The sequence below is a fragment of the Choloepus didactylus genome, chromosome 18 (genome assembly GCF_015220235.1).
Source record: "Choloepus didactylus isolate mChoDid1 chromosome 18, mChoDid1.pri, whole genome shotgun sequence".
NCBI classification, from domain to species: domain Eukaryota; kingdom Metazoa; phylum Chordata; class Mammalia; order Pilosa; family Megalonychidae; genus Choloepus; species Choloepus didactylus.
Genome location: NC_051324.1, coordinates 59,126,015 through 59,147,379, shown reverse-complemented (window position 1 = coordinate 59,147,379; position 21,365 = coordinate 59,126,015). Strand labels below are relative to the sequence as shown.

General features: G+C 35.0%; 1 protein-coding gene across 6 annotated transcripts in view; it reads right to left on the bottom strand.

The window, feature by feature from the left end:
* The window catches only part of CDC27 (cell division cycle 27), a 116,933-nt gene that overhangs the window by 28,703 nt on the left and 66,865 nt on the right, over positions 1-21,365 (bottom strand). For 4 of the 6 annotated variants that reach the window (XR_005212600.1, XM_037808405.1, XM_037808407.1 and 1 more), the window contains 3 exons: positions 16,675-16,774; positions 15,446-15,653; positions 15,063-15,235 (listed from right to left, as the gene is read on the bottom strand). Coding sequence is in view for 5 of the 6 variants with exons in the window: in XM_037808405.1 (XP_037664333.1) it covers positions 15,063-15,235; positions 15,446-15,653; positions 16,675-16,774 (481 nt within the window). In the remaining variant the exon portion in view is untranslated. The remainder of the gene's footprint in view (positions 1-15,062; positions 15,236-15,445; positions 15,654-16,674; positions 16,775-21,365) is intronic. The other 2 variants (XM_037808406.1, XM_037808408.1) reach the window with 1 other exon arrangement.

Below are 21,365 nucleotides of genomic sequence, written 5' to 3'. Positions count from 1 at the left end.
TATCTCACTGTGATTTTAATTTGTATTTCCCTAATGGCTAATGGTGTTGGGCATCTTTTCATGCTTATTGACCATCTGTATGTTTTCTTTAGAGAAATGTCTTTTCAATTCCTTTGTCCATTTTTTAAATATTTAATTTTATTAAGATTGTTCACATACCATACAATTATCCAAAGATCCAAAGTGCACAATCAGTTGCCCATGGTACCATCATACAGCTGTGCATCCATCACATTTTTTTCCATTTTTTAGAATATTTGTATTACTCCAGAAAAGAAATAAAGACAAAAAAGAAAACTCAATTCCTCTCCTACCCCTAAACACCCCCCCTTCCATTACTGACTCATAGTATTGGTATAGTACATTTGTTACTGTTGATGAAATACTGTTAACTGTAATACATAGTTTGCAATATGTATGTTTTTCCCTGTATACCCCTCCATTATTAACTTTTAGTTATAGTGTCATACATTTGTTCTAGTTCATGAAAGAGATTTCTAATATTTGTACAGTTAATCACGGACATTGTCTACAAGATTCACTGTTTTATACATTCCCATCTTTTAACCTCCAACTTTCCTTCTGGTGACATACGTGACTCTAAGCTTCCACTTTCCACCACATTAACACACCATTCAGCACTGTTAGTTATTCTCACAATAACATGCTACCATCACTTCTGTCCACTTCAAAACTTAAGTTCAACCTAGTTGAACATTCTGCTTATAATAAGCAACCACTCTCCATTCTTTAGCCTCATTCTGTATTCTGTTAACTTAAATTTCATTTCTATGAGTTCACATATTATAATTAGTTCATATCAGTGAGACTCTGCAATATTTGTCCTTATGTGTCTGTCTTATTTCACTCAATATAATGTCTTCCAGGTTTCTTCATCAACCCATTTTTTGTTAAGACAGTTTTGTTCACACACCATACATTCCATCCTAAGTAAACAATCGATGGTTCCCTGTATAGTCATGTATTTATGTATTCGCCGCCATCACCACTATCTGTATAAGGACATCTACATTTCTTCCAAAAAGGAGGAAGAGAGACAAAGAAGGTAGAGAGACAAAAGAAAAAGAAAGTAAAAAGGATGACAGCTAAAAAGCAATGAAATGAAAGATAGAATTAAACTATAGAATAAAAGAGTCAAACACACCAATGCCAAGAGTCCCATACCCCTCCCTTATGTCCCTGTCTTATAGGCATTTAGCTTTGGTATATTGCCTTTGTTACATCAAAGGAAGCATAATACAATGTTTCTGTAAACCACAGTCTCTAGTTTGCATTGATTGTAAATTTCCCCCCAATCCCACCTTATTTTTAACACCTTGCAAGGTTGACATTCATTCTCTCTCGTGTAAAAGCATATTTGTACATTTTATCACAATTGTTGAGCACTCCAGGTTTCACTGAGTTATACAGTCCCAGTCTTTATCTTTCCTCTTTCCTTCTGGTGTCCCACATGCTCCTAACCTTCCTCTTTCAACCATACTCACAGTCATCTTTGTTCAGTGTACTTACATTCCTGTAATACCATCACCCAAAACTGTGTTCTGAACTTCTCACTCCTGTCTTTTCCTATCTGTCTGTAGTGTTCCCTTTAGTATTTCCTGTAGCGCAGGTATCTTGTTCACAAACTCTTTCATTGTCTGTTTGTCAGAGAATATTTTAAACTCTCCCTCATATTTGAAGGACAGTTTTGCCGGATATAGGATTCCTGGTTTTTTTCTTTCAGTATCTTAAATATATCACACCACTTCCTTCTTGCCTCCATGGTTTCTGCTGAGAAATCTGCACAGTCTTATTAAGCTTCTTTTGTATGTGATGGATCGCTTCTCTCTTGCTGCTTTCAGGATTCTCTGTCTTTGATGTTTGATAATCTGATTATTAAGTTTCTTGGTGTAGGTTCATTCAGATCTATTCTGTTTGGGGTATGCTGTACTTCTTGGAACTCTTTCTTAAGAGATGGGAAATTTTCATTGACTATTTACTCTATTATTGCTTCTTCGCCTTTTCCCTTCTCTTCTCCTTCTGGAACACCATGACACATACATTCATGCACTTCCATGTTGTCATTCAATTCCCTGGGATGTTGCTCATATTTTTCCATTCTTTTCCCTATCTGTTCTTTTGTGTGTAGGATTTCAGATGTCTTGTTTTCTAGTTCCTGAGTGTTTTCTTCTGCCTCTTGAGATCTGCTGTTGTATGTCTCCATTGTGTTTTACATCTCTTGTGTTGTGCCTTTCATTTCCATAGATTCTGCCAGTTGTTTTTTCAAACTTGCAATTTCTACATTATGTTCACCCAGTATTTTCTTTATAGCCTTCATCTCTTTTGTTATATCTTCCCTGAAATTGTTGATTTGTTTGTTGATTTGATTTAGCATATTTCTTTGAAAATCTTTAATGGATTGTTTCATTAAAGTGAAACAGTATCTCAACTGTATCTTGATTGAGGTGTAAGTTTATTCCTTTGATTGCACCATATCTTCATTTTTCCTAGTGCAGACTGTAGTTCTCTGTTGTCTAGGCATCTGGTTTCCTCGGTTACCCCAATCAGATTTTCCCAGACCAGCATGGGTTCAGGTCTCAGAATGGAGTTATATTTATGGTGTATCTTAGAAGATTCACAGACTTTCCTGTGAGGTCTCTAGTTGCTGTGCTTCTCCTAACGTGCCCAGCAGGTGGCACCAGTCAGCCTGTAGCTCCTGACTGGTGTAAGGAGATGTGGCCCCTTCAGTTTCTGTTTTGGTTGTTTCCCCCCAGGCTCTGGGGTCTGGTTCTGAAGGGAAAGCTGGGCCCCACCTCCTTACTCTTAGGGAAGATATACCCCTAGGGAGTTATCATGTGCATTTGAATTTTCTCTCTGACTCTGTTATCTCCACCCCTGTCTGGGTCAGAGCACTGTGAACTGAATATGGCTGAGGCTTTCTTCTTTGAGCCCCTCAGATTGAGAGAGAGGGAAAAAGGGACAGAAAGTCCCCTTTTGGAGCAAGTACACGGCCCCCCAGTTTCACTGATCGGCCAGAGGCAACATCAGGTCTTCTAGGCTCCCGTTCCAGGGACAGTTGAGTCTTCTGGTTCTTTAAGGTCAGTTGTCACAAAAACCTCTGTCTGCTTATTGGGGGTTTGTAGTTTGAATTCAGCAGTCTATACTTGTTAATTAAAACCCCAGCTGGAGCTCAGCTGAGCTATATTAGCTTGCTTGGAGAGTGCCACTCTCTACCACAGTGAGGTTTTGCAGCTCAGCATGCCATGGGGGGAGGGGCTCTTGGAGCAGTTCCGCAGCTTTTACTCACAGATTCTATGCTGAGATCTCAGGCATTCCTCTCAATTCAGGTTGGTGTACAATGTGTGGACAGTCATGGTTGTCTCCCAGCAGTCATTCCAAATTATTTACTAGTTGTTCCTGGTTGTTTATTAGTTGATCCAGGGGATGGACTAAATTCCACTCCTCTCTATGCTGCCATTTTGCCCCTCTCTGCCCATTTTTAAATTAGGTTGTTTGTCTATTTGTTGTTGATGTGTAGGAATTTTTCATGCATCCTGGATTATTAATCCATTTTGCAATATATAGTTTGAAACTATTTTCTCCCTTTCTGTAGGCTGTCTTTTCACTTGATAACTCCCTATGATGCACAAAACTTTTAAATTTTGATGAAATCAAATTTAACTATGGTTTCTTTTGTTGCTCATGCTTTTGGGGCCATACCTAAAAATCCACTGCTGAATCCCAGGTTGTGAAGATATGTCCCTACATTAGCTTCTAAGAGTTTCAGTTTTAGCTCTTATATATAGGTCCTTGATATATTTTGAGTTGATTTTTGCATATGGTGTGAGGTAAGGGTCTGCTTTCATTCTTTTGTATGTGGACATCCAGTTTTCCCAACAGTACTTGAAGAGTCTACTTTTTCCACACAGTATGGACTTAGCGCCCCTGTTAAAAATCAATTGGCCATAGATTTGCAATGGGTGGAGGTGGCCTAAGGGTACATTGACTAAGGAATAGAATGGTGAACTGTTGTGTGTGCATACAATGGGATATTGAGCAACTGCAAGGAATGAAGCTGTGAGACACGCAACAAGGTGAATGGATCCTGCAGACAGCATTTTGAGTGAACTATGTCAGAAAGGCAAACACTATAATGCCTCATCAATATGGACTAACTACAATGTGTAAACTCAGAACTGAATCGTAGAGCATACATTATCAGAGGAATGCTTATTGTAATGGTCCCTAGATTGTAAGCTCTTACAGCAGTCACATCTATTCCTGAATTGTAATGGCTATCTCCAGATCCCGAGATGCTGATCCCTTTGTGTATAACCTGATCAGTCCCTAGAACTTTGGGTATCTGTGTGACACCTGAACCTCAAGAGCTAGAATTCGGCATATATGAATGTCAGTATTAGCACATATAGCAACTGTTAAAAAAGCTGAAAAAGAGTCCCGAGTTCAATTAGAGATATGAATGAAGACATGTGGTTAGGACTAGGGTAAATCGGGCCAATGGGTAAAGAATGATACTGTGTTTGAAAACTTCAAGTTCCATGTGAGACCAAGGGAAGAGATGTTTACTTGGTGCAGGATCTATATTTCCTAAACAATTTAACTCGTGCAGTTTTTCAAATACCCATAATTAATAGGAAGTGGGACCTGGTAGGTTTGCATAAGTTAGTGTGAAATAGCAACACATCCCAAAGTAATCTGGACAGAGAATAAAAATATATTTGCAAGGCCCCACTGAGCAGCTGGGGGAAAATGCAAAAGTGTTGGGCTTCCTCACCTGGATTGTTGGTGATGTTCTCATAAACACTGAAGACTGGTGGTTTGGTGTGCCAAGCCCTCTATCTCGGGACTTGCCCTTATGAAGCTTGTTACTGCAAAGGAGAGGCTAAACTGGCTTATAATTGTGCCTAAAAGTCTCCCCCTGAGTACCTCTTTGTTGCTCAGATGTGGCCTTCTCTCTCTGGCTACGCCAATTCAGCAAGTAAACTCACTGCCCTCCCCCTAGGTGCGATCTGACTCCCAGGGTTGTAAATATCCCTGGCAATGTGGGACATGACTCCTGGGGACGAATCTGAACCTGGCATCGTGGGATTGAGAACAACTTCTTGACCAAAAGGGGGATGCAAAATGAAGCAAAATAAAGTTTCAGTGGCTGAGAAATTCCAAATGGAGCCGAGAGGTCACTCTGGTGAGCATGCTTATACACTATATAGATACCTCTTTTTAGATTTTAATGCATTGGAATAGCTAGAAGTAAATACCTGAAACTACCAAACTGCAACCCAGTAGCTTTGACTCTTTTTTTTTTCTAATTCAATTTATTGAGATATATTCACATACCACGCAGTTATACAAAGCGTACATTCAGTTGTTCACCGTACCATTCTATAGTTGTGTGTTCATCACCAAAATTAATTTTTGAACATTTTCATTACCACACACACACAAATAATGAGAATAAAAATTGAAGTGAAAAATAACAATTAAAGTAAAAAAGAACACTGGGTGCCTTTTTTTTTTGGGCCCCCATTTTCCTACTCATTCATCCATACACTGGACAAAGGAGACAGAGGTCCATATGGCTTTCCCAATCACATTGTCATCCCTCATAAGCTACCTTTTTATACAATTGTCTTCAAGATTCAAGGGTTCTGGGTTGTAGTTTGATAGCTTCAGGTATTTACTGCTAGCTATTCCAATTCATTAGAACCTAAAAAGGGTTGTCTATATTGTACGTAAGAGTGCCCACCAGAGTGACCTCTTGACTCCTTTTGGAATCTCTCTGCCACTGAAGCTTATTTCATTTCCTTTCACACCCCCCTTTTGGTCAAGATGTTCTCCATTCCACGATTCCGGGTCTAGATTCCTCCCCGGGAGTTATATTCCACATTTCCAGGGAGATTTACTTCCCTGGGTATCAGCCAGTAGCCTTGACTCTTGAAGAAGACTGTATAGCAATGTAACATACAAGGGATGACAGTGTGATTGTGAAAGCTTTGTGGATCACACACCCTTTATTCAGTGTATGGATGGATGAGAAGATAAATGGGGATAAAAAGGCAAATGAAAAATAGGGTGGGGGGATTATTTGGTTGTTCTTTTTTTACTTTTATTTTTTATTCTTATTTTTACTTTTTCTGCTACAAGGAAAATGTTCAAAAAATAGATTGGGGTGATGAACGCACAACTATATGATGGTACTGTGAACAACTGCACACTTTGGATGATTGTATGGTAAGTGAATATAACTCAATAAAATTGAGTTAAAAAAATCAATTGACCATAGATGTGTGGGTCGATTTCTAGACTTTCAGTTCAGTTCCACTGATCTATTTGTCTATCTTCATGCCAACATCACACTGTTTTGATTACTGTCACTTTGTAATACAACTTGAAATCGGGAAGTGTGAGTCCCCTAACCCTGTTCTTTCTCGAGATTGTTTTGGCTATTGGGGGCCCTCTGCAGTTCTATATAAACTTGAGGATTAGTATTTCTATTTCTGAAAAAGAGGCTGTTTTATCTTTAATAGGGTATGCATTGAATTTATATATTCCTTTGGGAAATACTGACATATTAACAATGCTAACTCTTTCAATCCATGAACTTGGGATGTCTTGCTGTTTACTTAGGTCTTTTCTAATTTCTTTCAGCAGTATTTTGAAGTTTTCAGTATACAAATCCTTTGTGTCCTTATTTACATTTATTCCTAGGTATTTTATTATTTTCAATGCTATTGTAAATGGTATTGGTCTCTTAATTTCTTCTTTGGATTGTTCATTGCTAGCTAATGTATGGGAACACATTTTTTGCATGTGAGTTGATCTTGTATCCTGCTACTCTGTTGAATTTATTTAGTAGTTCTAATGATGTCTTTGTGGATTCCTTTGGGTTTTCTATGTGTAAGATCAGGTCATCTGTAAATATAGAACTTTTAAATCTTCCTTTCCAATTTGGATACCTTTTTTTTTTTCTCCACTTCCCTGTAGAATACTGAATGACTGCAGTGAAAGTGGGCAACTTTGTGTTGTTCCAGATCTTAGGGGGAAAGTTTTTGGTTGTTGTTAACTTTTTTTTTTTTTAAATGCAATTTTATTGCAATGTACTCACATACCATATAATCCATTCAAAGAATACAATCAATGGCTCATAGAATCACCACATAGTTGTGCATTCATTGCCACAATTTTCAAACATTTTCATTACTCCAAAATAAAGAAAAAAAATAAAAAAATGAAAAAGAACATCTAAACCATCCCATACCTCTTATCCCCCCACCTATTATTTAGATTTTTTTTGCCATTATTTTATTTCTCATCTGTCCATACATTGGTTAAAGGGAGTGTCAGTCACCAGGTTTTCACTATCACATGATAAAAGCTATACAGTTATATAATTATCATCAAGAATCAAGTCAACAGGATTACCATTCAACAGATTCAGGTATTTCCATCTAGCTATTCCAATACACTAGAAACTAAAAAGGAATATCTATATAATGCTTAAGAATAACTTCCCATTTGACCTCTCAACTCTATTTGAGATCTCTTAGCCAATGTAGCTTTGTTTCATTTTTTTCCTCCCTTTTGGTCAAGAAGGCATTCTCAATCCCATGATGCCAGGGCCAGGCTCATCCCTGAGAGTCCTGTCCCTCCTTGCCAGGGAGACTTACACACCTGGGAGTCATGTCCCACGTAAAGGGGAGGGTAATGAGTTTACTTGCAGAGCTGGCTGAGAGAAGGAGCCTGTATCTGAGAAACAAAAGAGGCTCCCTGAGGGTGACTCTTAGGCATAATTATTAGTAGGCTTAGCATCTCCTTTGCAGGAATAACTTAAATAAGGGCAAGCTCCAATATTCTGGATAGTAAACCCTTACCTGATACGTGGTTTCTAAATATTATCTCTCATTGTATAGGCTGCCTTTTTACTTTCTTGACAAAGTACTTTGATGTGCAAAAGTTTTCAATTTTGAAGAGGTCCCATTTATTTCTTCTTTTTTTGCTCATACTTTGCGTATAAGGTCTAGGAAACCACCTCCAGTCACAAAATCTTTAAGATATTTCCCTACATTTTCTTCTAAAAGTTTTATCATCTTAGCTCTAATGTTTAGTTCTTTGATCAATTTTGAGTCAATTTTTGTATAAGGTGTGAGATAGGAGCCTTCTTTCATTCTTTTGGATATGGATATCCAGCTCTCCAAACACCATTTATTGAAGAGGCTGCTCTGTCTTAGTTGCTTTGGTTTGACTGCCTTATTGAAGATCAGTTGTCCATAGATAAGAGGGTCTATTTCTGAAGACTCAATTCGATTCCAGGGGAGAAAGAATTTTAAGTCTTTTATCAGTGAGTATGATGTTAGCTGTGGGTTTTTCATAAATGGTCTTTATTGTGTTGATGAAGTTTCTTTCCATTCCTACTTTTCTGATTATAAAAATAGACTGTTGGATTTTGTTGAATGCCTTATCTGCATCTGAAATAACGTGGTTTATTTTTCCTCTACTCTATTTATGTAGTGTATTAAATTGATTGATTTTTGTATTCTGAATCAACCTTGTATTCTTGGAATGACTCCCACTCGGTCATGGTGTATAATCTTTTTAATATGCCTTTGGATTCAATTTGCTAGTATTTTGTTAGGGATTTCTGCATGTATATTCATAAGGGAAATTGGTGTGTAATTTTCTTTTCTTGTGATGTCATTATGAGGCTTTGGTATCAGAGTAATGCTGGCTTCATAGAATGAATTAGAAAAGTGTTCCTTCCTCTTGAATTCTTTGTAAGAGTTTGAGAAGGAATGATTTTTTTTTTTTTTTTGCATTTTTTTAATTAAATTCAGTTTTACTGAAATATATTCACACACCATACAATCATCCATGATATACAATCCACTGTCCACAGTATGATAACATAGTTATGAGTTCATCACCACAATCTATCTCTGAACATTTTGAGAAGGAATGATTTTATTTTTTCTTTAAATGTTTGGTAGAATTCACCAGTGAAGCCATCTGGTCCTAGACTTTTCTTTAGTGGAAGGTTGTTTTTTGTTTTGTTTTTAATTTTTTTATTACAGAAGTTGTTGGTTTACAGCACAATCGTGCATAAAATACAGGATTCCCACCCAGCACCCAATCCCAACACTTGCATTGGTGTGGAAAATTTGTTACAATTGATGATAGCACTTTGTTGTAATTCTACTATTTTTTAACAGTAATTACATTTGTTACAATTGATGAAAGATTATTAAAATAGTCCTATTAACTACTGTCCATAGTTTATGTAGGGGTATTTTTCCCCATATTTCCAACCTATTATCTTTTTTTTCATGCATGTATATTTTATTACTCATCTACTCATCCACTGGATAAAGGGGGTATCAGTCCCAAGATTTTTACAATCACACAGTCACAAGATAAAAGCTATAGAGTTCTACAATCATTATCAAAAATCAAGGCTACCGGATTACAGTTCAACATTATCAGTTATTTCCTTCTGGCTACTCTAATACACTAGAAACTAAAAAGAAATTTCTATGAGTCAGTAGTCATAATCATCTGTCAAATACTAACTTCTTTGTGCTGAAAAGGGGTGCAGACTTTATGGGGCAGAGGAATGAAACTGGTTGATATTCTTGGAGAAACTGGTACCTCTGGGTTTCAGGGCTTATCTGGCATAGGAACAATCTGGAGTCTTTAAGTTTCTGAAAAAATAAACTTAATAAGTAAAACTTTTATAGAGTCTTAGAACCTAGGGTATTCTTTAGATTTTTCAGAAATACTATTGGTTGGGGCTTGGCATACTGTGGTAAACTGCAATATCAGGCTAAAGCTTGCATAAGAGTAACCTCCAGAATGACCTTTCGATTCTATTTGAAATCTCTTAGCCACTGAAACTTTGTTTCATTCTAGTGGAAGGCTTTTGATTATTGATTCAATCTCTGTACTTCTTTTAGTTTGTTGATGTTTTCTATTTCTTCTTCAATTTGGGAAGTGGATTATTTCTAAGAATTTTTCCATTTCTTGTAGATTATCTATTTTGTTGCTACACACTCATTCATAATACTCTCTTATAATCCTTTTTATTTCTGTTAAGTAAGTAGTGATATCCCTATTATCCTTTCTGATTTTAGTTATTTGTTTATTTTCTTTTTCGGTCTAGCTAAAGGCTTGTCCATTTTATTGACTTTTTTCCCCAAAGAACTAACTTTTGGTTTTGTTAATTCTCTCAATTGTTTTTTTATTCCCTATTTCATTTATCTCCACTTCAATCTTATTTCCTTTCTTCTGTTAACTTTGGGTTTACTTTGTTCTTGTTTTCGTAGTTCCTGAAGATGTAAAGTTAGAGGATTAATTTGAGATCTTTCTTTTTTTTTAAATACAGGCATTCACAGCTATAAGTTTCCCTCTGAAAACTGCCTTCGCTGTATCCCATTAATTTTGGTATGTTGTGACTTTGTTTTAACCTTCTTTAAATTTTTTCTAAATTCACTTGTAATTTCTTCAACTCATTGGTTCAGAGTATGCTGCTTAATTTCCACGTATCTGTAAAGTTTCTAGTTTATCTTCTGTTACTGATTTCTACCTCCATTCCATTATAGTAAGAGAGGTTACTTTTCATTATTTCAATATTTAAAAATTTATTTAGATTTCTCTTATGCCCTTACACATGGTCTCTGCTAGAAAATGATTCTTGTGCACTTGAAAAGAATGTGCATTCTGCCATTGTTGGGTGAAGTGTTCTGTACATGTCAGTTTGTTCTAGTTGGTTTACGGTGTTGCTCAAGTCCTCTATTTCTTTATTGATTTTCTCTTTAGATTGTCTATCCAGTTTGAAAGTAGAATATTAAAATCTCTAACTTTTATTTTAGAATTTTCTGTTTCTGCCTTTAACTCTTTCAATATTTGCTTCATATATTTTGGCACTCTGCTGTTAGGTGCATATATGTTTATAATTGTTAAATCTTGTTGAACTGACCCTTCTATTGGTATATAACGTCCTTCTTTGTCTCTTGTCAAAGTTTTTGACTTGAAGTATATTTTGTTTGATATTAATATTTCCAACCCCCCTCTCTTTTGATTACTATTTGTATGAAATATTTTTTCTCTTCTTTCACATTCTACCTATTTCTATCTATGGATCTAAGATGGGTCTCTTGTAAACAGTATAAAGTCGGGTCATAATTTTTTATCCATTCTTCCAGTCGCTGCCTTTTGACTGGAGAGTTTAATCCATTTATATTTAGGGAAATTACTAATAAGGCAAGATTTATTTCTGCCATTTACTGTCTCTTGTCTTACACAGTTTTTGTCCCTCCTTCCCTCCATTACTGTCTTCCTTTTTGTTTAGATTATCTTTTATAATGAGGCATTTTGAATCACTTATCCTTTCATTTGTGTAGATTTTTAAAGATATTTTCTTTATAGTTATCATTGTAAATCTATTACAGTTAAGTTTGCGTTGATTCCAATTTGACTTCAATAGCCTACACATTTACAGTACCTATATCTCTCCATCTCTCCCTTTTATGTAGTTTAGATTACAGATGCTATCTTTACGCATTGTGTGCCCAGTAACAAAGATTTACATTTTTATGCATTTGAATTTTCAACATTAAGAAGTAAAAGACAGTATTACAGATGAAAAATGAAATACTAGCATATTATTTATTACACTGGAGATCTTGTTTTTTCAACCAGCATTGATACACTGTTTATCTAGTGTCCTTTCTTTTCAACATGGAGGACTCCCTTTAGCACCTCCTATAAGACAGGTCTAGTGGTAATGAACTCAGTTTTTGCTTGTTTGGAAATATCTTAATGTCTTCCTCATTTTTGAAGGCCAACTTTGTCTTGGGCAACAATTTTCTTTCAGCACCTAAATATGTCCTCCCACTGTCTTTGGGGCTCCATAATTTCTACTGAGAAACTAGATATTAATTTTATTGCTCTTTTTAAGATTCTGTCTTTGTCCTTAGCATTGGACAGTTTGATCATAATGTGTCTTGGTATAGATTAGATCTGTTTGGGTTCATCTTGCTTGGTGTTCATTGAGCATCTTGGATTTGTATATTCATATCTTTCATCAGATTTAGGAATTTTTCTGCCAGCATTTCTTCAAATATTTTTTTATGGCCCTTAATCACTCTCTTCTTCTGGGACTTTATTGCTGTGCTTGATGGTGTACCACAGGTTCCTCAGGCTCTATTCATTGTTTTCATTATTTTTCTTTCTGTGCTTCAATTGGGAGAATTTCAATGTTTTGCCTTCAAGTTTGCTGATCCTTTCTTTTGCCTCCTCATGTCCAAGTTTTAATAATGGCTTTACAGAATAACTCAGGAAAGGTGATGGAAGAATTACTTCTGTAATAAAAAAATCTATTTTTCCACTGAAAATAAGAAATTAATTTTTATTAAAGGATTGAGTTTGAAACCTTTAATGGAAAATCAAGTTAAGATGGCCAACAATCCTATGGCATGTTGAGCACTGGCACACACCTATCATTGCTGTACCTACTGGAAATTGTAGTCCCCACTTAGTAATTCCCTTTTCTTCCACAGGCTTTAGGGTCTCTACACAGCTACTAGGTTGAATTCTTTCTTCATCACACTCATTGATCGCAGATCTCTGCTTCTCTTCCCCTGAAGTTTAAGGCTTTAGGTTATATAAAACCAATTAGTTCCCGAGTTTATCAATTTAGTAAGTTCAAAATTCTGAATGTCGAGTCTAGTTTAGAATAAAGAATATCTGGATTGTTCTTAATGAAATGAAGATGAAAGAAAACAAGGAAACAGCACTTGGGAACTTAATTCCAAGAACTGGGCCATATGTTGTCCACGATTAATCTGACAATTTGTAACTTCTCTGAAATCTTTTAAAAGCTATAAAGGTAAGTGCTTCAAATAGGCATTGAATCCATTATTAGTTATAAGGTGACAGACCTAACTACAAGCCAAATACAGGTACCCTTTAGTTTCAAATTCTTCACAATCTATTGCTACATTTGAAATGTGATTGTGGCATAAACAGAAAGAAAAGTGATTATGGCATAGAAGTAAAAATGAAAAGAAAAATAAAACTTGTGAAATTAAGTTGAAACAATGGCTTCTTTAGTTAAATATTTGGGTCACTGCTCTCTAAATTGGGGAAACAATAAAATTCGTGTATTTAAAGTACCTGTGAAATTATAAACTAGGAATAATTTTGACAAGGATTCTTAAACACAAGGGCATGCCTGTCTGTGTACATGCTGTATACCAACTAGTAAAGAGCCGTAATCCAAATATAGGTATTCTAGCAATGAATAAGGCTTTCTGTCTATAACTCTCTTTTATTTATTAAACAAAATTACATGAATAGGTACCTTCTGTCTTTATCTTCTGCCTGGAAGAACACATTTCCCCTAGATCTTGCATGGCTCATGAAGGAAGAATGAACCTTATTTCTCTAAGGACACTATTTAAAATAGCATGACACTTCACTGTTCCCCAATCTCCTTATTATGCTTTATTTTTCCTCATGCCCTTATATATTTATTGGCTTATGTACTGGTTTGGATATATTATGTCCCCCAAAATTCCATTATCTTTGGTGCAGTCTTGTGTGGGCAGGAAACCTATTGGTATTGATTGGGTTGGAGATTTTTGATTGGATGTTTCCATGGAGATGTGATCACTCAGCTGTGGGTGGGATCTTTCATTGGATGGTTTCCATGGAGGCGTGGCCCCGCCCATTCAGCATGGGCCTTGATTACTTCATTGGGGCACTATATAAGCTCGGACAGGAGGAGCCAGCTTGCTACCACCAAGAGGGACACTTTGAAGAACGCACCAGAGCTGAGAGAGTAGCTGCAGATGACAGACAATTTGAAGATGGCTGTTGAAAGTAGACTCTTGCTCCAGAGAAGCTAAGAGAGGACAAACACCCCAAGTTCAACCAAGAGTGACATTTTTGAGGAACTGCAGCCTATAGAGGAACGTCTTGGGAGAAAGCCGTTTTGAGACTAGAACTTTGGAGCAGACGCCAGCCACGTGCTTTCCCAGCTAACAGAGGTTTTCCGGATACCATTGGCCATCTTCCAGTTAAGGTACCTGACTGCTGATGTGTTACCTTGGACACCTTATGGTCTTAAGACTGTAACTGTGTAACCAAATAAACCCCCCTTTTATAAAAGCCAATCCGTTTCTGGTGTTTTGCATTCCGGCAGCATTAGCAAACTAGAACAGCTTACAAGTGTCTCTTTTGCTAGACTATAACCTCTAGGAAGGCAAGAAATTGTCTATCTATTCCAGAGGGTAGAAGAGAGTCTGGAACATAATATGCACTTGAATATTTGTTGAACAAGTGAACTAAAAGAAATACAGCAAAACAAATCTAAACAAAAACCTACAAAATCCTTATTATCAATTTTAAATAATTCAAATTAGAGAAATTTTATTAATATATAAGTATTTTAGAGGGTTTTTTTTTTTAAGTTTAGGAGGTAAGAAGAGAACTGGGGAGGTAATTTAAATTGGGAAATTAGAATTTCCTTTGGCTTTACATTAATCATTCTCTCCTTTTCTGGTATAAACCAAACAGATAACTTAAGCAATGATTTAATTAAAATGAAAAGGATTAAATTCTTATGATAAGGACACTGTATGCTTGATTAAACACAATTTTCTTCATAGCATTCTTTAAGGTTATAAAACATACTAAATGCCAAAAATTCATCATAGTAAGTAACTCTATATGTTATAGAAATAACTTTGACTATAAGTATCTATTATATCATAAATACATATTTTCAGATACACAGAGGAAGTGTACAAGAGTTCCATATAAGAATGTACTGATGACTTGGTTCTCCATGAATCTATCTCAAGTAATCCCACAAAATTTAAATTAGTCACTCTTCAAGAAAGAATTGTATGGATAAATAATAAATAGTGAGAAAATAAATATAAAAACATTACATAATAAATACTGACCTTCTTAGATCTAACCTTCTCAAGCATGGAAATTTAATTATTTCTAGAAAGGCATATTTAACTGCTTTCTATACTTACTTGCATGTACTCTGAAAGTTCAAAATAGGCCCTTCCAATTTGGCACAGTACCCAACCAGTATTGTAGTGGTGAGAAGGTAGGTGGCTCAATATATTTATAGCTTCTTTGCAGTTGTATGAACACAAAGCTAAGTAACCTTTCCCCATTTCACGCAGGAGGCTCATCAAACCTTCTAGGAGAAAAAATATAGTAAACAAGGCGGAAGAACAAAATAAACAGTTTTGTTTTCTAGAATGGCTACTTACAAAATAATTCATTAAAAATTCCAACATCTATCTGGAAAACAATAAAAGCACTGTAATGATCATAAATAAACTTACTTCAAGCAATAAATAAATAATAAGGTAAACTAAAAATAAGATATTAAGCATTCAAAACAGACCTGCTGCTGCTTTCTGTAGATTAAAAGCCTGGATCTGAGGTGTGATTGTAGATATTTTCCCTTCTGAAATTATGGAAGAGTCCAATTTTGTAATTTCCAGGCTATCATTTATGTTAGGTTGGGTTATTCCTCCTTTATTAGTTTTACTTTTTGTTTTTCTGTTTGGGATTTTAGGTGGAAACTTCATTTTTAACTTTTTACTATTCTCCTGTAAAAAGGGGGAAAATCCCATTTATTATACTCATGTATTTTAGACATCCTGTCAACCACTTCTCAAGTATTAGGTATAAAATAAGTGTATATTTTGATTAACCTATATTTTTCTTAGAAGAAATGTTATAAAAATAAAGACCTTCAAAGTCATTTAATTTTAAATGCAACAATTTTGAAAATACACTGTATGAATTGACTAATGATTTGGGTGAGTCAGTATCAAGTGTTGCTCTTTTCTGAAAGTATATCACACTTTCATTAGTTATTAAAAATTAAGAAAAAAGTTGGATATAATACTAAGTGTCTCAGAGCATTATAATCAATGTTATAAAGTTGCTGATCTGTACGCATCAAAGTTAAAGATTGCCCATAACATCTGTCAACGTACCGAGAAACTTTACAAAAGGCATAAGGAGGCCTTCCATTTTTTTTAACTTTTTATTTTTAAATAACTTGACTCACAAGAAATTACAAAAATAATATAGACAATTCCCATTTATCTAACTTCAATCAACTTCCCCGAATGATAACATGTGACATAACCACAGTACATCAAATTCAGGAAATTGGCATTGGTACAATACTACAAACTAAATTACAGACCGACCTTATTTGGGATTCACCAGTTTTTAAATATACTCTTCTATGAAATTTTATCACATTTATGGATTCGTGTAATCACCTTCCACAATCAGGATACCAACCTGTTCCACCCCCCAAAATATCCTATTGCTGTCCTTTAATGGTCATACCCTCCCACCACCCTAATTCCTGGTAACCACTGATCAGTTCTCCATCACTATAAGTTTGTCATTTTGAGGAGATTATATAATATTTATTGAAGGATCAAGAAAATTTGTAAAAGTTGTAAGAAGGTCCTCCAAGTTAAAAATCTTTTTAATTTTAAATTATCTCTTAAAGAAAATTTTTTATTAGAGATGGAGTCATCGATGAACAGACGCTGTAGAAAGGGGGAAGCATTAAGTAAATGTGACATACAGACATCTTTAAATTACCTTGGTTGTGGAGCTGTCACTAGTGAAAAGTCGTGAACTTCTTCGAGGCAGTGCATTTGGGGGAGATGTGATAGTGGGGCTCAATACCTGAGGTGTTGTACTAAAAAAAATATAACAAAAAAAGGCATTTTTTTTTTTTAATATAGTTGATGATCTTTATTATTTCAGTTCAGGTATATAAAAATACTCAATTCATCATGTTTGTATTCTAAAGTTGATGAGTTTGGTTGGTCCTTTTCTCTTCCCTACATGAAAATTGAGGATCTGAAAAAAGCTATTCATGTTTTCTAAAATGGTAGAGATTATAGCAGAGATCCTCATTCTATCTGAAGTTACTAATTTGAATTGAGTACAATCCATGTAAAAATTCTGGGCCAAAAATTGGCAAACACATCTATAAGTCAATTATATCTAGCCCTCATTTGCAAATATAGCAAGTCAGGGAAAAAGGAAAAGATAGCCAGGCAGGGATACTGCAAATGTGGCATATTTGCCAACAAATATATACCAGTAGAACACCTGATACTTGAAAAGTTATTTCCCTGTAAATTCAAATAGCTACATCAAGATTTATTCTGTTTATAGCAAAAGGATTCTGATAACTACCTGGACACATTTTTTACTTTAAAGACAAATCCTAAGTTATAAGAATTCTATTCTTAGAAAGCAAGCAAATTTAAAACCTGAAATCACCTAATTGAGAGTGGGTAAGTCTATGGACTCAACTGTTTACATTTTATACAACTTATGGGAAATCCTTCTGGTTACCTGTTGTCCAATGGGACAAAGAGATGTTTACCAGTGAATAAAGAATGCCCAGGCCTGTCCTTAAACCTTTCAAATGACAAAACTTCGTGTACGGATTCAGAAAGTGAGGTCAATTGGGTCAACAAATTCATTTTAGAAAGTACAATATCTTTTATTTGGTATGAACAACTATGTGTCATTATACTACAATAATGGAATATACTTTGTTATTAATATTGTCTAATTATAGAAAAGAGCTTTCCCTGAGAAGTGGGAGGGAATAATTTCATAGCATGGGACAGTGTATAGGGAGGAGAAGCCTGAGAATATTGCTGAGATTGTTTTAAACAGACAGAAAGCTGCTTGGAGATAACATAAATCTAGTGAGGGTGAAAGTAAAAATAAGAAAAAGAGGGCTCCAGGGTTGGAAGGGTGGAGAAGACAAACCCTTCCTACATTATAATCAAAAGTGAAGGTTCTGTTAGCTCCGAAGACTCACCTGTCACAAGAAAAAAATGCCCAGTTTAATCGGCACCATAAAAATGAAGCAGGATACTGTTTGAAACAATGATCACATTATATGAAATACGTATATATGAATTATTACAAATTGCATCTCTTTAGGAATTTGACAATAAATGAGTATGCTCTGGCATCAGACTGCCCAGGTTTGAAATTAGGCTTCACCACTTACTAGCTTTGTGATTTTAAGCCAGCTATTTTAAACATTTTTTTAAAAAGTTTTGATAACTAGCAACATGTTTTGTTTTATGGTTTTCTAATAAAATGTAAGTGTTCTTATAGTTATATAAAAAATCATGGAATGCGCATAGAAATGAATTTTAGTGGATAATTGGAGAGGAGAAAATGATGACACAAACTTTTTTGGATGACTTAGCTAAGAATACTATACATTCTAATCATCTCCAAAAAACAACATTTGAAATACAAAGAACATACTTCTGCTGCCAGCCATTACTGAGTAACTTGGACCGAATTTACTCTCTTATCTTAAACAACTAAGACAGTAAACAAAATATATGAAAAAATCGTTTTCAGACATCGGACAAGATGCCGCAAATGTCTGAGGAGTTCCAAGGCCACGGTATAGAGAAGAGGAACATAAATATACAGCTCAGTGGTTTCCCTGTGTTAAGAAAATGCAGTTATGATCTCAGGGATCCCAAGGTTGCAGGATAGAGTACCAGAGAGAAGACAGGTACACATACACAGAGAACCTCCAAAGATCAGCAGGAGTGCTTCCTTAGCATCTTCAGCTGAAAACTGATAATAACAGGTGTGTGAGGCAACTATCTGAAGCTGAAAAAAGAACTACTGGAACAGAAAAGGCAAAACAATTATAGGAACTCAGTCTAGGCTAGGAATAGTTCACATTTCCAGTAACCAGAGTGGAGAAACCTCATAAGAAACAGGCCACTGGGTAGAGTACTCTAAGAATATTACATCAGTATTGGGGTAAAATTAGTCTAGACTAAAGACTGTTCGTGTCCTGCCTAAAAATGTTTAAAAAAAGCAAGACCTGAAAAGATCAAATGGTTTCTGCATCCCAGAACAAAACTTAAAAATACTTAAAGGAATATAAAAAAATCCAGCACTCAACAATGTAAAAGTTACAATAATTGGCATCCAATTAAAAAATATCAGGCATGCCAAGAAGCAGGAAAATATGATCTAAAATGAAGAGAAAAACCAATTAGATCATTCTGGAGGTTACTCTTATGCAAGCTTTAGGCAGATATTGCAAACTCACATAGAGTATCAAGCCCAACCAACAGTGTTACTGAAAATCCTCAAGAATATGCTGGGTTCCATCTAAATCTCTATAAAAGTTTTTTCTTAGTAAGTATATTTTTTTCAGAAACTTAAGGCTTCAAGATTGATCCTATGCCAGATTAGCCCTGAAACCCAGAGGTACTAGTCTCTCCAAGTAAGTCAACCAGTTTCATTCCTCCCCATAAGGTCAACGCCCCTCTATCCAGCATGAAGAAGTTAAAATGGTCATTGCCCAGAGATCCCTGAAGATTGAATGATCAAATGAGAGGGAGGTTGTGTAATGGAAAAATCAGGATTTAATAAATTACTGTGACTACTGACTCATACAGATATTTCTCTTTAGTGTCTAGTATTCTAGAATAGACAGAGGAAATACCTGCAGTTGTTGAACTGTAATCCAGTAGCCCTATCTTTGTTAGTGAATGCATAACTGTATAGCAAAAAAAAAAAAAAAGTAGGTTGCCTGTGTTTGTATGGATCTACTTCTGGGTGTGCTGTTCTGTTCCATTTATTTATATTTCTATCTCTGACAATATTACACTGTCTTAGTTAACCTACCTCTATTGTAAGTCTTAAAATTGGGTAGAGCACAATACTAGTGGTCAGTATGAGGGGTGGGGAAAAGGGGTGTGCAATGTGTGGGGTTTTCTTGTTTCTATTTATTTCTTTTTCTGGGTAATGCAAATGTTCTAAAAATGATCATGGTGATGAATGCACAACTATGTGATGATAATGTGAACCACTGATTGTATACTTTGGATGGATTGTATAGTATATGAATGTTATCTCAATAAAATAGCATTTAAGAAAACCAATTAATAAAAAAAGACCCAGAAATAACACAGTAACAAAATTAGTAAACAAGGACATTAACAAAACTACTAGAAATATACTCTAAATCTTCAAAAAGGTAGATGAAACCATGAGCATGTTAAGGAGAGAACCAACTTAGACTCCCAGGGATCAAAAATACAATGTCTGAGATGAAAAATACACTGGATGAGATTAAGAGCAGATTAGATACTGCAGAAGAAAAGATTGGCTAACTTGAAGACATGGCAATATACACTATCCAAAATACAACACAAAGAGAAAAAAGACTGGCAACAAAAATGAACAGAGCATCAGTGAACTGTGGGACAAATTAAAGCAGTCTAATTTATATGTAAGTGGAGTTTTAGAAGAGAGGGATGTGGACAGAAAAAATATATGAAGAAATAATAGCCAAAATTTAGACAAATTTGATGAAAACTATGAACCCAGAGATCTCGGAAGCTCCATGAATCCCAAGGCCAAGAAACATGAAGAAAACTACACTAGGATACATCATAATCAACTTAAAACATTCAGAGAAAAGAGACACATTACATACGGAGAAATAAAGATGAGAATAACAGAAGACTTCTTGTCAGAAACAATGCAAGTCAGAAGACAGTTAAGTAATATTTTAAAGAAAAAAGCTGTCAGCCAGAATTCTATAACCAATGAAAATATCTTTCAAAAACAAAGATGAAAAATTTTTTTTTCTGACATATAAGAACTGAAAAAATTCATTACCTATAAGCAAACCTGGACTACAAGAAATGCCAAAGAAAATCCTTCAGACTGAAGGGAAACAATACTAGAGTGAAATATGGATCTACAGAAAGAAACAAAGAGCACCAGAAATGGAAAATATGTGGGAAAATATAAAATAGGCTTCTTTTTCTAATTTTTAAAAATCTTTATAAAAGATAACTGAGTGTTTAAAGCAAAAAACTATACAATGGGGACTTTAAATATGTAGAACTGAAATAAATGACAATGACAGCATAAAGATCAGAAAAGGAGCATGGAGGTATTCTATTTTAACGTTTTATATGTGACGTGGCAAAATATTACTTAAAAAGTAAACTTTGATATGCTAAAGATGTATACTATGCTATATGTATATGTATATATGCTAAAGATGTATAAAGCTTAAATTAACCACTAAAACACAAATATAATTATATATTATAAGGCACTGAAGTAGATAAAATGAAATCATCACTATAAAGAACCCAAAATTATTAATAGTTGATGCTTATTACAGTTATTATATTTGTTTAAATAGAAATGTATAATTCATAGAATTATATTTACATATTCTTTAGGATTTGCATATATTC